This window comes from Carcharhinus amblyrhynchos, chromosome 3, assembly GCF_965287045.1.
Source record: "Carcharhinus amblyrhynchos chromosome 3, sCarAmb.v2.hapA, whole genome shotgun sequence".
Lineage (NCBI taxonomy): Eukaryota > Metazoa > Chordata > Chondrichthyes > Carcharhiniformes > Carcharhinidae > Carcharhinus > Carcharhinus amblyrhynchos.
In genome coordinates, this window is record NC_137326.1 from 27,225,056 (window position 1) to 27,242,233 (window position 17,178).

The 17,178-nt window shown below is 41.9% G+C and overlaps 1 protein-coding gene across 1 annotated transcript in view; it reads left to right on the forward strand.

Moving 5' to 3' along the window:
- Positions 1 to 442: 442 nt before the first annotated feature.
- Positions 443 to 17,178, forward strand: part of il17rb (interleukin 17 receptor B) — a 32,437-nt gene continuing 15,701 nt past the window's right edge. Inside the window, 7 exon segments of the mRNA XM_080186297.1 lie at positions 443 to 668; positions 4,486 to 4,507; positions 7,991 to 8,128; positions 10,142 to 10,257; positions 10,651 to 10,777; positions 15,144 to 15,185; positions 16,932 to 17,086. Coding sequence (XP_080042423.1) covers positions 540 to 668; positions 4,486 to 4,507; positions 7,991 to 8,128; positions 10,142 to 10,257; positions 10,651 to 10,777; positions 15,144 to 15,185; positions 16,932 to 17,086 — 729 coding nt within the window. The 5' untranslated portion in view covers positions 443 to 539.

Consider the following 17,178-nt stretch of genomic DNA (forward strand, 5'->3'; position numbering starts at 1 on the left):
TTGCTCGGAAGAGTGCTGCCCATGCCGTCCTTTCTCGACCAGTTCACTCAGGTGTGTGTGTGCTTGCAATTCTAGCCCACTGCATCTGCAGAGCCATCCGCACGTCTAGAAGGGTGGTTGGAACTTCCCCCACTTCTGAGCCCCTGACCGCCAGAGAGAGGCAATGCAGATGCAAAACGTCCCTCACAGCTGGAGGGTACATGGAGTGGGTGGGAGGGGTCTAGACGGAAAAAGGCTGAAAATCTGCCCTGTTACTTTGCAAGAGCTTGCGGGAGAATTGCCCTAGTACACAGAGGATAGGGAAAGTTATTACTCCCGCTCTTGAGCGAGAGCTAATTTTTTTTCAAATTTTATCTCAAAGTTACTAAACCAATAAATGCTCAAACTAATAGTCATCTGTCACTGTTCCAGAACGAAAGATTCCACGAAATCAACCACTTCCCCCTCACACTTCTGTCGCCGATTAGTCATCAATAAAAGTGACGTTTGCATGTCTAATCAAATACTTATAAAAAGGCCCTTTTTACAGCTTCACACAAATGCAGAGGTGTTCAGGAGTGAGTGAGAAGAGAAAGCCCGCAAGAAAAATGCACCCACTAGCGATCAAACCAAGCACAGCATCATTGCTCCTGCTTGCTGTTCTCGGTGTGGTAACTGGTTCGGTAACGGTAAGAAAATGATACTTGTTTGCGAATGAATTCATATTTACTTCAGATTTTTCAAAATAATATGCAGATTTATATCAAAGTTATTATAACAAAAAAATCCCCGTGTTAGTAAGCGCGAAATCTATCAAATTATGAAACTTTTAAGTTTATTGATATCTCCACGTTTGCGTTTCTTGTGACTTTATAAAGGATTTTACAATAATTTCAACATCAATATTTAAAATAAGTTATCGATGCCTTCCATAAATTTGATAAATCAAAGACAAGGGACAACTTTAAGACCTTTGTTGTTCTGTGGAATTTAAGTTGTTTTCATGTTACATAAGAACATAAGAAATAGGAGCAGGAGTAGGCCAACTAGCCCTTCGAGCCTGCCCCGCCATTCAATAAGATCATGGCTGATCTGTCGTGGCTCAGTTCCACTTTCCCGCCCTCTCCCCATAACCCTTAATCCCCTCTCTTATCAAGAACCCATCAACCCGCGTCTTAAAAATATTTAGCGAGGCAGCCTCCACCACTTCAACAGGCAGAGAATTCCAGAGATTCACCACCCTTTGAGTGAAGAAGTTCCTCCTCAACTCCGTTCTAAACCGCCTCCCCTTTATCTTGAGGCTGTGCCCCCTAGTCCTACTGTCTTTTTTGAGCAGGAAGAGTCTTTCCACCTCTATCCTATCCATCCCATTCATCATCTTATACGTCTCAATGAGATCTCCCCTCATTCTTCTAAACTCTAACGAGTACAAGCCTAGTTTATTCAGCCTCTCCTCATAGCTCAACCCCCTCAACTCCGGTTTCAGCCTGGTAAACCTCCTCTGCACTCCCTCCAAGGCCAAAATATCCTTGCGCAGGTGCGGCGCCCAAAACTGCACACAGTACTCCAGCTGCGGCCTCATCAATGCCCTATACAGCTGCAGCAAGACCTCCCTACTTTTATATTCAATCCCCCTCGCTATGAAGGCCAGCATCCCATTCGCCTTCCTGACCACCTGCTGCACCTGCAAGCTGGGTTTTTGCGACTCATGCACAAGGACCCCAAGGTCCCTCTGCACCGTCGCCTGCTGCAGTTTTTTGCCCCGTAAGTAATAGTCCTTCCTACCATTCTTCCTACCAAAGTGGACCACCTCACACTTGCCAACATTAAATTCCATTTGCCATTTCCTGGCCCATTTGCCCAGCCTATCTAGATCCTTCTGCAGACTCTCCACACCCTCCGCACAATTTGCCTTTCCCCCAATCTTGGTGTCATCAGCAAATTGCGACACCCTACACTCGGTTCCCTCCTCCAGATCACCTATATAAATGGTAAATAGCTGAGGCCCCAGCACCGACTTCCTGGGGCACCCCACTAGTCACCAACCGCCAATCCGAATAGCACCCGTTGACCCCCACTGTCTGTCTCCTATTTGACAACCAATCCTCTATCCACGCTAACACCCTACCCCCAACTCCATGTCCCCTGACCTTCTGCAATAACCTCCTGTGAGGTACCTTGTCAAACGCCTTCTGAAAATCAAGAAAGACCACATCCACCGGCTCTCCTCTATCCACTGCCCTAGACACATCCTCATAGAACTCCAGTAAATTTGTCAGACACGACTTCCCTTTAATGAAACCGTGTTGCGTCTGCCCTATCAAGCAATTCCCTTCAAGATGCCTCGCAATTTCCTCCCTAATGACAGATTCTAACATTTTACCTACCACAGACGTTAAACTAACCGGCCTATAATTCCCCGCCTTTTGCCTGGCACCCTTCTTAAACAACGGCGTAACATTAGCTGTTTTCCAATCTTCCGGCACTTCCCCGGAATCCAGCAACGTCTGGAAAATAACCACCAAGGCATCCACTATCACCTCCGCCATTTCTTTCAGAACCCTCGGATGCATTCCATCCGGTCCTGGCGACTTGTCCACAATCAGCCCCTCCAGTCTGTCGAGCACCACCTCTCTAGTAACAGTAATGTCATTAAGACCCTCCAGTCCTACCACCTTTCCATGTTAAATCACTTCTTCCTGTTTTAAGAAAGGTGTGAATCATTTATTTCCTTCATGACTTAGTATGGTAATTTAAGAAGAAACTAAATATGACCTGGAGTTATCTCTGGTTCTCCCATTATTAGTGACCTAATACTGACTTCCTCCCTTCAAGTGGAAACAGTGTTAGTTTCCACCTGTACGTTGATGAAACTCCAGCTCTCCACATCTCCAGTCTCTAAGTTGTCAGACCCTTTGTCAACATTTTATCAGTAAAACTGTTGTCCAAATATTTGGAGGACTGAAGCCATAAGGTACAATCTTGCACAAAAAAAAATTCTAAGTTCCAAATGAGTGAGGTGGCGGGAGAGAATCACGCTTTTGTTTTGGGTAAGCTGTGAGTCGCAGTCTTGGGCTCTAAGAGCAAAAAAGGTGTGCCATGATTTTCGCCAGCAAGGTATAGGGGGAGGAGAAACCAGCTGCTGAGCTTTTGGTGTGCCGTTGAGGAAGAACTTCTTCACTCAAAGGGTGGTGAATCTCTGGAATTCTCTGCCCGTTGAAGTGGTGGAAGCTACCTCGCTAAATATTTTTAAGAAGCGGGTTGATGGGTTTTTGATAAGAGAGGGGATTAGGGGTTATGGGGAGAGGGCGGGAATGTGGAACTGAGCCACGACAGATCAGCCATGATCTTATTGAATGGCAGGGCAGGCTCGAAGGGCCAGATGGCCTACTCTTGCTCCTATTTCTTATGTTCTTATGTTATGTTGTGCCACCGCATCCCAACTCCCCCATCTCTTAAGCACCTGTTACCCAACCAGACAACTTCTCCCTCCAACTAGTCCCCTGCAACTAACCCCTGAGCACCCTACCTCCCAAACCCTCCCTGGCACCCAACTACCCCAGCTTCTGACTGACCACCCAATCCCTCCAGCTGCTGCCAACTTCTCCTCTCGACCACTTAACCACTCAAATCTCACCCCTGATCCCAACACTTGATGGTGATTGCCACTCCCTTAGAAGATTTGGTCCAAGAATTTCATGGGTAATGTTGGTTGTCACTCTTTTAAAAGTTAATTTGTAGGACATGGGCTTCACTAGCTGGTTAGCGTTTATTACCCATTCCTAGTTGCCCTTGGAAGGCAGTTGAGAGTCAACCCCATTGCTGTGGCTCTGGGGTCAAATGTAGGCCAGACCAGCTAAGGAAGGTAGATTTCCTTCCCTAAAGGACATTAGTGAACCAGAATAGTTTTTCCAACAATCAACAATGGATTCATGGTCATCAGTGGATTGTTAATTCCAGATTTTTTTAATTGAATTTAAATTCCACCACCTAACTTGGCAGGATTCAAACGCCAGTCCCCAGAACATTAGTTGAGTTTCTGGATTAATAGTCCAGCAATAATACCAGTAGGCCATTGACTCCCAAGTTCTTAATTTTTAATTTATAAATGTTTACTTATAATTTTTAATTATAATTTTGAACTGATGACAAACATTGATGGAATTGTTTATTTAGCATTATTGTACAAACATATTGAATTCAAAAGTTATCTTTTTTTTCATAAGTAGCAACAAAGTTAGTCTTACAATTTGAGTGTCATGTTTAAGCACTGTGGTAGCCAATCCCATAAACTGACATTTTACATTTAAATTAAACCTTTATCAAGTAAAATTAATGATACACCCATTCATTAATTCAAAATGTTCATATATTTTGAATAGAACATGGAAACTTCTTGCTGCAGGTACATTCTTGCATACCATATAGCATATAAATATTGATTTGATTATGTATTCTGTTTCCATTCACCTCTTTTGAAATAAACAATTCTTTTTCTACTGACAGATAACCTGTGAAAGCAAACAATGTAAGTGTGTATTTTCCTAGTTCATTATTAATGTTCTACATTTACACATAAAGGGCGGGATTTTATGGTCTTGCTCGGGAAAGACCAGAAATTTCCGCCCGAGGTCAATGGAGATTTCAGTTGTCAGACCCTCGCCTGCTCTGATTTCGTAGTGGGCGAGGTAGTAGAGGACCAGCCTATATATGTAAATATTGCAATCTTTCGTGATATTTGTACTCCTCTAATTGGTCTCCTGAGCATCCCTGATTTTAATCACTGTACCACTGGGGCAATGTTTACAGCCACCAAGGCCTTAACCTTTGGATTTCTATCCCCAACCTGAAACCTTGGTGTGCAAAATTATGAAGGGTATAGATAGGGTGAATAGTGGGAAGCTTTTTCCCAGGTCGGAGGTGATGATCACAAGAGGTCACAGGCTCAAGGTGAGAGGGGCGAGGTATAACTCTGATATCAGAGGGATGTTTTTTACGCAGAGGGTGGTGGGGGCCTGGAATGCGCTGCCAAGTACGGTGGTGGAGGCAGACACACTAGCATCGTTTAAGAATTACCTGCTGGGCACATGAGCAGCCTGGGAATGGAGAGATACAAACAAATGGTCTAATTGGACCAATGCATGGCACAGGCTTGGAGGGCCGAAGGGCCCGTTTCCTGTGCTGTACTGTTCTTTGTACCTCACCAGCTCCCTACCTCGCTTTCATCGATCAAGGTGCTCCTTAAAAACAACTTCTTTGATTAGCTTTTTTGTTATCTGTCCAAGTATCTCCTCATCTGACACCTCCCAGAATCTCCAATTGTTATTTCCAATTCAGGAGTTTGAAGAAATTTTGTTTTCAATGTTATAATTTTTAAGCTGTCTTCTATAGCACACTTGTGAAGTACCTTGGGATGTTTTATTACCCTATAAAGGTACTATAAAATATATTTATTATTGCTTTTTAATATACGGAAACAACTTTAAGATGCATAGTCTAAAAGCTTGCGATATTGCTTTAGAAAAACAAAGATCAATATTGCAAGTTGACACTTGATGTGGAATCTTGTCCACTGGCTGTGAAGGCATAAAAGGATGGGGGTATGCCGGCGTTGGACTGGCGTAAACACAGTAAAAAGTCTGACAACACCAGGTTTTAGTCCAACCGATTTATTTGATAATAGACTCACAAGCTTTCGGGGTTAGTCCCTTCGTCAGGTGAATAGAGAGTTCTGGCCTCAGACCAGAACTCTCCATTCACCTGACCTAGGGACTAACCCAAAAGCTTGTGAGTCTATTATCAAATAAATTGGTTAGACTAAAACCTGGTGTTGTCAGACTTTTTACTGTATAAAAGGATGGCGCAGACTTAATGGGCTGAATGGCCTCCTGCACTGTAGGGATTCTGTGGTTCCATAAAATTGAGATGCAAATTCCACAAGGTCAAGCTCTAAACAAAGGTCATTCTAGTTAAACAATCTTGGTTCTCTGCTGTTCCCCTCCTATTCCTTCAGTTTGGATCCTTCTCTATCTCTCTCTCTCTCTCTCTCTATCACTGGTGAGATTGGGTAAGGTTTCACAGGGAGTTTACCAGAATTGGCAGTAACTTTGTTTTCAACAGTAACTCCCCAAAATTGCACTGATTACTGAGTGTTACTGGTAACACTAAGATTCCTCTCACAACCATCAGTAATACAATAACCCACTGATAAAATAATAGGTGTGACAATCTTGTACCTTACCTGTATTTATTAGTAATCCTATAACTCACTCATATTCACCTTGTAACTATAACTAGAATTCCCTTGCACTGCATTAGATGTGGTCTGGCTCCGCAGTCAACGCTGCTTTAAACAAGCCTAATCTCTCTCCTTTTCTCCTCACCATTTGGGTTTTGTTTAGAGGTAACAGTTCTGAATGGAGAACCTCAGTTAAATCCAATTTGTACTCGGCTTTCCTTCATAAAAACTACTTGACACAGACCAACCCCCACCAAATGGAAAGAAGGCACAAAGGCAGCAGGTTTTTCTGTTTGGGACACTTCCTACCAGACATTATCATCCTAAACTCGGCTCAGCATCAACATTCCTCAATGACTCTTGGGCTTGGAGGCAGTAAAGGGAAGTTTTCGTCAAATCATAGAAATCACTAGACAGGAGGCCATTCAGCCCTGAGGGCCCATGGGGTATAGGGACTCTGTCCTGTAATGCCATTTCCTCACAGATCCTTTTATTTACCCCTTTTTTGTCATTTAACCCACTTCCTTTTTAAATAATATTCCAATCTCCCAACAGTCTAATTGCACTACTGTTCAAAATCTGCCCCCCTAATTTTTGTTCCCATTGAGACCCCTTGATCTCTGTTCCACTTTCTCTGGCACCAGTAGAAACAGTTACCTTCGCCCACCACCATCTTCCCCATCTCCTGCCAAATCCCCCGCCCCCAATTTCCCTCTTCCCCACGAGAACACCACAAGCTCAGCTCAGAATGGATATGAGTAACAGAGTTGAGCAAGTTAGTATTTGAGGAGGATAAGGAATTGAATCTCAAATTTTCCTGAGTAACTGTATTCACTAAATTCATGATGTGGGTATGCCGGCGTTGGACTGGCGTAAACAATTCTAATTGATAATATTATATTATATTATCAAATAAATAGGTTGGACTAAAACCTGGTGTTGTCAGACTTTTTACTGTGTTCACTAAATTCAACCAGGCTTATCTGACAGATTTTTGTTAGAATAGAGTACCTTCTTCAGTAGGCAACTTTAAAATTTCATGCAATTTCTGTCTGTTTAATAAATCTCATCACTTCCGTTTCCCTGTGTGTTTATTCAGCGCTTTCAGCTTCAAATGCTTCCTCCCAGAGCAGCATTCTAAAAAGCTTATTTATTTATTAATCACAAGTAATGTCTACATTAACACCGCAATGAAGTTACTGTGAAATTCCCATAGTCTCCACTGACTGGTGCCATTAGATCAATGCACCTAATCGGCACATCTTTCAGAATGTGGGAGGAAACTGGAGCATCTGGAAGAAACCCACATAGACATGGGGAGAATGTGCAAACTCCACATAGACAGTGACCCAAGCCAGGAATTGAACCCGGGTCTCTGGCACTGTGAAGAGCAGTGCTAACCACCGCACTACCGTGTTGCATATGTGTGTGGGCTTGCTGACACCCATTTACTAATAAGTTATTGTTGATGTGAACTGAGGCGATTCTGTTGTAATTTTTCAAGCCCTGGATTCCAGATTTCCAGGTAGCATAGCAAAATTAAAGGAAAGCTCTCATACTGACTGCAACAAAACAGCAGGCGTAATAGACAGACATGGATTGGAAACCTATCCTTCAGTGTCCATCAATACATAATTGGTTAATTTTCATTATAAATTACATTTATTGAATACATTTTCAAATATCATGCTTGTGAATTATGTTAGTTTGAATGTGATTGTGTAGTGTGTATAATTACATGTGAAAATCTGAAATATAATCCTTTATTATTAGTTACTAAACCTCCACCAGAATGGATGAAACCACATGAAAAGACCCCTTCAGATGTTTTAAATTTGGAAGTTCAGCTACAACTGTCCGAAAAAAAACAGATTCCAGTGCTTAATATCAGCTGGACTATCAGTCCAGATGGTAAGATTTTATTTTTTCAAAAATGATGTACATGATACAAAATATATTGTGCATTTTGTATTTTTGGGCTTTGCAGAATTATTGATAATTCTCCCATGAAGTTGCATGATAAATAGAAGAATCTGGCCTTGATTAGCTTCCGCTCCTCAATAGCACAGTGAGGCCATTCAGCCCATGTTGATATTAGCTTTCTACTAGTATCTCAGCTAGTCCCACTCGCCTGCCTTTTTGTACTGAAAATCAAGATCAAGTGAGCCTTTGCCCTTCTGCTCCATGGGGGGTTTCTGTCCTCCTTGAACTTGCACCCCTGCATAATTTTTCACTGTGGATAATTATTCAATTAATTCCCTCCTGAAAGCTACAACACAGTATGTCTTCACCTTACTCTCTCATGCAGTGCACTACAGATCCTAATCACACGCTGTACAAAATAAGTTTTTTTTTATGTTACTGTTGCTTCTTTTGTCATTCATCTTTATTCAGTGTCCTCAGGTTTTCAATCCTTTTCTATCTACTGTCTCGACACCTTCATCCCACTGTCCAATCTCCTTCCAACTTTCTCCTCTCTGAGGAAAACAGCTCCAGTTTCTATGATCTAAGCATGTAGCTGGCTAATCTTTCATTCCTGGCAGCATTCTGATAAAACTTTTCTGCGTCATCTCTAATGCCTTCACATCCCTCCTAAGTAGAATTGGACACAATGCTCCTGTTGAGACCAAACCAACATTTCATCAACTGCCTTGTTTTTGTGGTGGAATGCCTATGTTTATAAAATATAGGATTGCCATGCCTTATAACAGCTTTCTTAATCTGCCCTGCTACCTTTTAATGATTTGTGCACTTGAATCTCCAGGTCCCTCTGTTCCTGCAGCACCTTTGGAACTATATTCTTTATTTTGCATTGCCTCTTTCATTCTCCCTACCAAAATGTAACAGATTACACTCCTCTGCATTACATTTGTCTTTCTATTCCATCAGCTTGGCTATGTCCTCTTGAAGTCAATCACTATCCTTGTTACAGCTCATAATACTTTCAAGTTTTGTGACTTTGCATATTTGAGACCATGTCTTGTACACCCAACTCTAGGTCATTAATATAGATCAAGAAAGTAGTGGCCCTAGTACCGAGCCCTGGAACTCCTACTACATACTTTCCTCCGGTCTGAAAACCTACCGTTCACTGCTACTCTTATGTGGCCCGTCAATAGTTAATTTAACTTCCATGCTGTCGATGTCCCTTTTATAACGTGGGGCTTTAACTTGGTCGACAAATCCTCCCTGTGGAAATTTATCGCGCTTTTCTCAGAAGTCTGTGTACAAAACATCAGTTGCATTGTTCTTGTCAATTCTCTCTGCTACCTCATCAAAAACTCAATCAAGTTAGTTAAACATAACTTGCCCTCAACAAATCCATGCTGGTTTTCTTCCATTGATCTACATTCATCCAATATATACAAGTATTGAATATATAAAAGATTTGAATAATTAGGTATGATTAATTTGTCAAGTTTATTTCAGAATTGCCTTTCATGATCAGAAACTCTTAAAAATGCTTGAATGATTTTAAAAAAAGGAATTGCAACTAAACAATTCAACAACTTAAAAAGAAAAGTAGGCAACAAATACAGTACGGGGAACCTTTCATTCATTGTGTATATACTTCTGGATTTCCCTAATAGATTTGTAATAACGTGAGATAGACTGATAGGGAGTAATAATAGTTGAAAAGAATAAAACAATCAGTTTTAAAGTAAGAATGTGTACATGTTGGTAAAATTCTATTCACTTAAAGATTCATTCAGTTTTTAGACAATTGATGCTGGCAGCAATATTTGGATGATTTTGAGCTATTTCTTAAGATCAGTCCTAATTTTATTGAATGGGAGAGGAGGTTTGAAGGGCTGAATGGCCTGCTGCTGCTCCTATTTAATATGTATTTTACCACAGCAAGGTGCCACATTTCTGCAAACTATTATGTTCCTCATGCCTTCTAAAAGTGATTTATTTTTCCAGGAAGTATTCAAGAGCTTAAAGCAACTATGATATGCATTCAACATCGGCGAAGAATCTGCTTTCGATGCAATTACAATGCATCATTCAAAAAGGAGCGAAATCCTCAAAATCAAGCAGTAAGTTGTAACGACATTCTGACAAATTGAATATATATTACACCAAGGATAACCTAATGTGTGCTTAGACAGGAAGTCATTAGATGCAAATTTCTACTACGTTAATTCCATTGTTTTGAACTTGACTATACAAGTGTGAGACACGAATCATAACAGCTCAACAACATAGTTACTGTAGGAAATTCTGAAAATTATTTTTCAATGATTGTTGGTACCTGACGTGTATTCTAAAGGATCCTAATGTTTTTCTATTTTGAAAACAATTTCTTCAGTCAGCATGAGGGGATGCACTGTCTTTTAGAATTTTATTGGATTGTACGGATATTAAAAATACTGTAAACGTTCCTGAAGAGTTACAGCTTGTTGCCTTAAACATTTTTTTTCTTTTCTAAGTGGCATTTTCATCATGTTGGATATCCTGCTGATCCAAGCACCACATACTTGGTAACTGCTTACAACATTCCGTTACCAAACATTGGTGAATTTCCACCTGAAAAATTCAAACATATTTCCACACCGTGTAAGTATTCTGTGCAGTTTATATTCTCATGCATCAGGTTAATTATTTTTCTAAGCACAACCACCACCATAGCCAATCATTGGTGTCTCTACTTGTAAAATACTTTAAAGGGTTATCCCTTCAAAAAATCAATCATGATATTCTCCACCTCTCAGTATTGCAGTGGTAAATTCGTACGGTGGTACAGTGGTTAGCACAGTTGCCTAATAGCACTAGGGACCTGGGTTCAATACCTGGCTTGGGTCACTATCTGAGCGGAGTCTGCACGTTCTCACCGTGTCTGTGTGGTTTTCCTCCAGGTGCTCTGGGTTTCCTCCCACAGTCCAAAAGGCATGCTGGTTAGGTGCTTTGGCCATGCTAAATTCTCCCTCAGTGGACCCGAACAGGCACCAGTATGTGGAGACTAGGGGATTTTCACAGTAACGTCATTGCAGTGTTAATGTAAGCCTACTTGTGACACTAATAAATAAACTAAAAAAAAATTACCTTGAAAAGTTGTGTTTGCGCTTTTGATCATTTGTGCCCTTCATGATCGTTAACTACATTTTAGGAAATTCCTCCATCCTTAGCATTTGGGGTATTAATCATTAATCACCTCGTTTTCAGTTGGCTCTTTGAGTAAATGACAAAATATTTAAAAAAAAATTAAAACCCCATTCTTGCTGAAGAATTCTGGACTGCATCCAAACATCTGATTAAGCTCTAATGAGGTTTTATTTTAAACCATTCTCCATTTACTGATCTTTATAATTGTCCCACTGGTTTTATAACCTACAAAGCTAGGTGGGAAACTAGGAAGCGAGACCAGTTAAATGATTGGGCAAAGAGGTGGCAGGTGCACATATTGTGAGGAAATATGATAATACATGCTATGGACAGAAGAGTAGAAAAGCTTTTTTTTTAAAGGAGAGAGATTAATAAGTGTCAATGTTCAAAGAAATTTGGATGTCCTTGTACTCAAATCAGAAAGTTAACATGCAGGTGCAGTAAACAATTAGGGCACCAAATATTTATGTTGGCCTATATTGCTTGGAGGTTGGAAAATAAGATTAAGGTAGTCTTACTGCAGCATATTAGCTTCTGTGAAGCTACATCTGATGTACAACATACAGTTTTGGTTTCTGTACCTAAGGAAGAAGACCTAGTGGTAGGGGATGGGGATATGGCTAAGGTATTGAATAACTTTTTTGTTTCTGTCTTCACGGAGGAGGACGTGAATAATTTGCTGGGTGTTAGCGATGGAAAGGTGGTAGGACTGGAGGGTCTTAATGACATTACTGTTACTAGAAAGGCGGTGCTCGACAGACTGGAGGGGCTGATTGTGGACAAGTCCCCAGGACCGGATGGAATGCATCCGAGGGTTCTGAAAGAAATGGCGGAGGTGATAGTGGATGCCTTGGTGGTTATTTTCCAAACGTCGCTGGATTCCGGGGAAGTGCCGGATGATTGGAAAGCGGCTAATGTTACGCCGTTGTTTAAGAAGGGTGCCAGGCAAAAGGTGGGGAATTATAGGCCGGTTAGTTTAACGTCTGTGGTAGGTAAAATGTTAGAATCTGTCATTAAGGAGGAAATTGCGAGGCATCTTGAAGGGAATTGCTTGATAGAGCAGACGCAGCACGGTTTCATTAAAGGGAAGTCGTGTCTGACAAATTTACTGGAGTTCTATGAGGATGTGTCTAGGGCGGTGGATAGAGGAGAGCCGGTGGATGTGGTCTTTCTGGATTTTCAGAAGGCGTTTGACAAAGTGCCTCACAAGAGGTTATTGCAGAAGGTCGAGGGACATGGAGTTGGGGGTAGGGTGTTAGCGTGGATAGAGGATTGGTTGTCAAATAGGAGGCAGAGAGTGGGGGTCAACGGGTGCTATTCGGATTGGCGGATGGTGACTAGTGGAGTGCCCCAGGGGTCAGTGCTGGGGCCTCAGCTTTTTACCATTTATATAGATGATCTGGAGGAGGGAACCGAGTGTAGAGTGTCGAAATTTGCTGATGACACCAAGATTGGGGGAACGGCAAATTGTGCGGAGGGTGTGGAGAGTCTGCAGAAGGATCTAGATAGGCTGGGCAAATGGGCCAGGAAATGGCAAATGGAATTTAATGTTGGCAAGTGTGAGGTGGTCCACTTTGGTAGGAAGAATGGTAGGAAGGACTATTACTTACGGGATGAAAAACTGCAGCAGGTGACGGTGCAGAGGGACCTCAGGGTCCTTGTGCATGAGTCGCAAAAACCCAGCTTGCAGGTGCAGCAGGTGGTCAGGAAGGCGAATGGGATGCTGGCCTTCATAGCGAGGGGGATTGAATATAAAAGTAGGGAGGTCTTGCTGCAGCTGTATAGGGCATTGGTGAGTCCGCAACTGGAGTACTGTGTGCATTTTTGGGCGCCGCACCTGCGCAAAGATATTTTGGCCTTGGAGGGAGTGCAGAGGAGGTTTACTAGGCTGATACCGGAGTTGAGGGTGTTGAGCTATGAGGAGAGGCTGAATAAACTAGGCTTGTACTCGTTAGAGTTTAGAAGAATGAGGGGAGATCTCATTGAGACGTATAAGATGATGAATAGGATGGATAGGATAGAGGTGGAAAGACTCTTCCCGCTCAAAAAAGACAGTAGGACTAGGGGGCACAGCCTCAAGATAAAAGGGGGGCGGTTTAGAACGGAGTTGAGGAGGAACTTCTTCACTCAAAGGGTGGTGAATCTCTGGAATTCTCTGCCCGTTGAAGTGGCGGAGGCTGCCTCGCTAAATATTTTTAAGACGCGGGTTGATGGGTTTTTGATAAGAGAGGGGATTAAGGGTTATGGGGAGAGGGCGGGAAAGTGGAACTGAGCCACGACAGATCAGCCATGATCTTATTGAATGGCGGGGCAGGCTCGAAGGGCTGGATGGCCTACTCCTGCTCCTATTTCTTATGTTCTTATGTTCTTATTAAGAATACACTTAACTTAGAGGGGGTACAAAAATGTTCACTAGATTTATTCCTGAAATGAGGGATAGCCTTATGAGGAGAGATCAAGTAAAGTGCATCGATATTCTCTGGAGTTTAGAAGAATGCGAGGTGACTTTATTAAAACAAAAAACTTATCAGAAGGCCTGACAGGCTAGGTGCTGACAGACTGTTTACCCTGGTTGACCAGACTAAGCTTGGAAGTTTTAGTATCAGAATAAGGGCTCAGGCATTTAGGACATAGATAAAGATGGCTCTGAATATTTGGAATTCTTACATGCATGGGCTATGGATACTCACTCATTGAATATATTCTGGACACCTAAGGGATGTAGTGGGTAAGGTGGGGTATGTGTATTTTTTTTAATATTTGTTCATGAGATGTTGGTGTCACTGGCTGGGCCAGCATTTATTGCCCATCCCTGAGGACATTTGTTGGTCTGGAATCACATGTAGTTCAGACCAGGTAAGGACAACAGATTTCCTTCCCTAAAGGACATTAGTGACCCAGATGAGTTCTTATGATAATCAACAATGGTTTTGTAGTCATCATTAGACTTTTACTTCCAGATTGTTATTGAATGCAGATCCCACAATTTGCCACTGTGGGATTAGAACCCAGGTCCCCAGGGCATTACCCTGGATCTTTGGATTACCAGTCCAGCGACAATATCACTGTCCCACTGCCTCCCCATATGTGTGTGGGGTGGGGGAAGGAATGGGAGTCAATGCAGCCAAGATCCTATTGAAAGTTCAGGTTCAAGGGCCATATGTCCCAATCATAGGACTACTCTTACGTTCTCATCCACTTTTTTTATAAACAAACTCTGAGATCCTAATGCAGCCCTGTCTGCATGGTGGCACACTGGTTGGCATTGCTGCCTCAGTGCCAAGAACCCAATTTTGATTCCTGGCTTGGGTGACTGTATGTGTGGAGTCTGCATGTTCTCCCTGTGTCTATGTGGGTTTCCTCCAGGTGCTCTGGTTTCCTCTTAGTCCAAAAGACATGCTGGTTAAGAGCATTGGCCATGCTAAACTTTCCCTCCGTGTACCCGAACAGGCACTGGAATATAACAACTAGGGGATTTTTACAGTAACTTCTTTGCAGTGTTAATGTAAGTCTTTGTGACACTAATTACTGAACTTAAACTTTCTGAATAGTTATGTGATAACTAAACTAATGGTGTCTCTGTGTGGTTGCAGAATCTGGCTCTTCTCTGCTGACTTTTGGCCAAATGGTCTGCTGAAATTCATTAAGAGGTTGCATCTGTTAATGATGATCTTAGTGTGATGTAACAGACAGTGCCCAGTTGAAAAATCTAGGCTAACATCATGCTCCCTACAGCCAGTTCAATGCATCTTGGACTAAGTTCAGTATAGATTATGTTATTGTATTTGTGATCCTGACAATGTTATTTTTTATTACATAGCTTGTTACGATGTGGCAATGAAAAATCATGAAAAATGTCAAGGTAAGTAACTTTTTAAAAGAAAGATCAACTTAAAATGAACTTTATTGCATTTTCTTTAGCAGTTTCCTCGGGTGCACAAACACCATTAGCCTCATGTAAATGCAAAGTTCTTCATGACATTTGTTGGGAATCTCAACATAAATCAAGAGTTAAACCAAAATTGAGATTGGACCCTGTGCCAATTATGCTGCTGGGTAGTTAAGCCAACATTTCCTGCCAAGCTAATTAGCATTTTCTAGAATGTAAAATCCAGGGTAAACATATACATGAACAAAGATTTTGTGGAGGTTCTGTGGAATTGGTACAAAGGATTGAGGGAACTTTGGTTTAAGTCACAGACCTGAATTTCTGCAGTCTATAGTACTGACTATCAGCATTGTTATGCTTGCACCATTATTTCAGAGCAGTGGTCTTCTATGACCTAAGGACTCTATGGGACAGAAACTTGTAGTCTGTGGATGGAGAGCCTCACATTGTCACTTTTTAGGAAGACCTGCCACTTCTTGTATTAATTAAGCACTTGACAGGCCAATGGCGAGTTGTCCCCTGGGATCAAGGGACCCAGGGCAGAAGTCCTACCTGTTGAGAGCTGCCAGTCAATGCAAGGTCAACAGCTCCTCCTGCATACTACAGTTCCAATGGGGAGGCAGTGACTGTTGCTGGTATGAGATCCACTCCAAGCCTGAGATCAAGGATGGATCAAGGCATAGGTCTGTAATGGCAGAATGGGCATTGTGGAAGGGAGGTTGTTGAAGATATGAAGTGAGTGGGTAGCAAGTGCTGGGGGTAGCTCAGTGTCCTCCTCCACCTTCCACCTCCCCCTCCGCACCCCCCCCCCCCCCCCCCCCACCTTCTCGATGCCGGGTGCCTCGATTAAGCACTGCGTTGGCTTGTTGTATTCCCTACATTGTCACGTAGATACACAATTTTGTAAAACAAAATGATGAGTATAAATGAAATTTTGGGAAAGATTGCAATATAAATATATATATAGAAATCTGTATGTTTTATCAGTGTAAATATAGATGTATATCTGTCGATCAAGACCTTTCATTCCCACTGCTGAATGTCTTTTTACTTATGTAGTTTCATGAAAAGTTCATTCAGTTTCTCCCCCTTCCTACACTTCATGCTGCCTCGGCAAAACAGCCAGCATAATTAAGGCCCCCGGACATTCTCTCTCCCATCTTCTTCCATCGAAAAAAAAATACAAAAGTCTGAGATCACGTATCAAACGACTTGAACAGCTTCTTCCCTGCTGCTGTCAGACTTTTGAATTAAGTCGATCTTTCTCTACATCCTAGCTATGACTGTAACACTACATTCTGCACTCTCTCGTTTTCTTCTCTATGAATAGATTTGTAGTGTGCGGTTGAGGGAATAGGGCCTGAGTGGGATTGTGGTTGGCACAGACTCAACAGGCTGAATGGCCTCCTACTGCACTATAGGGATTTATGATGTAAAGAATTGTCAACTACACAAATCAATTGAGGTCTAGTGTCCCTGGTACTAGTTTTGGCCTTTTAATTTATAAACTGTATTCATCTAATAGTTTTAAACGGAAACCCAGATGAAATAATTGTGTGGTGCTGTAGTTTTTCTATGTTTCTGTAGCCTCGTAATCTCTAATGTAGGGACATGTTCGGCACAACTTTGTGGGCCACAGGGCCTGTGTTGTGCTGTAGTTTTTCTATGTTAAGCTACCTTTGCATTTACGTTGTTGTTGTTATTATTATACATTTACAGATGCTAACTGGAATCCAAACATGTCTGTGTGTATGATCAATAATGATGTGGTAATCAATTTTACCACCAGTGCAAATTCGTTGAAATACAATGTTTATTTGCTCATATGTGGTCGCATTAGCACACCAAAATTAAATGGAACTACAGTTCCTCAGGTATGTAAACTAAACTTTCTCCATTCTGCATGGTCTTATAATGGGATTGACTTTCAAATATTCCAGCTTAGATATAAGTAAGCTGTCAATTG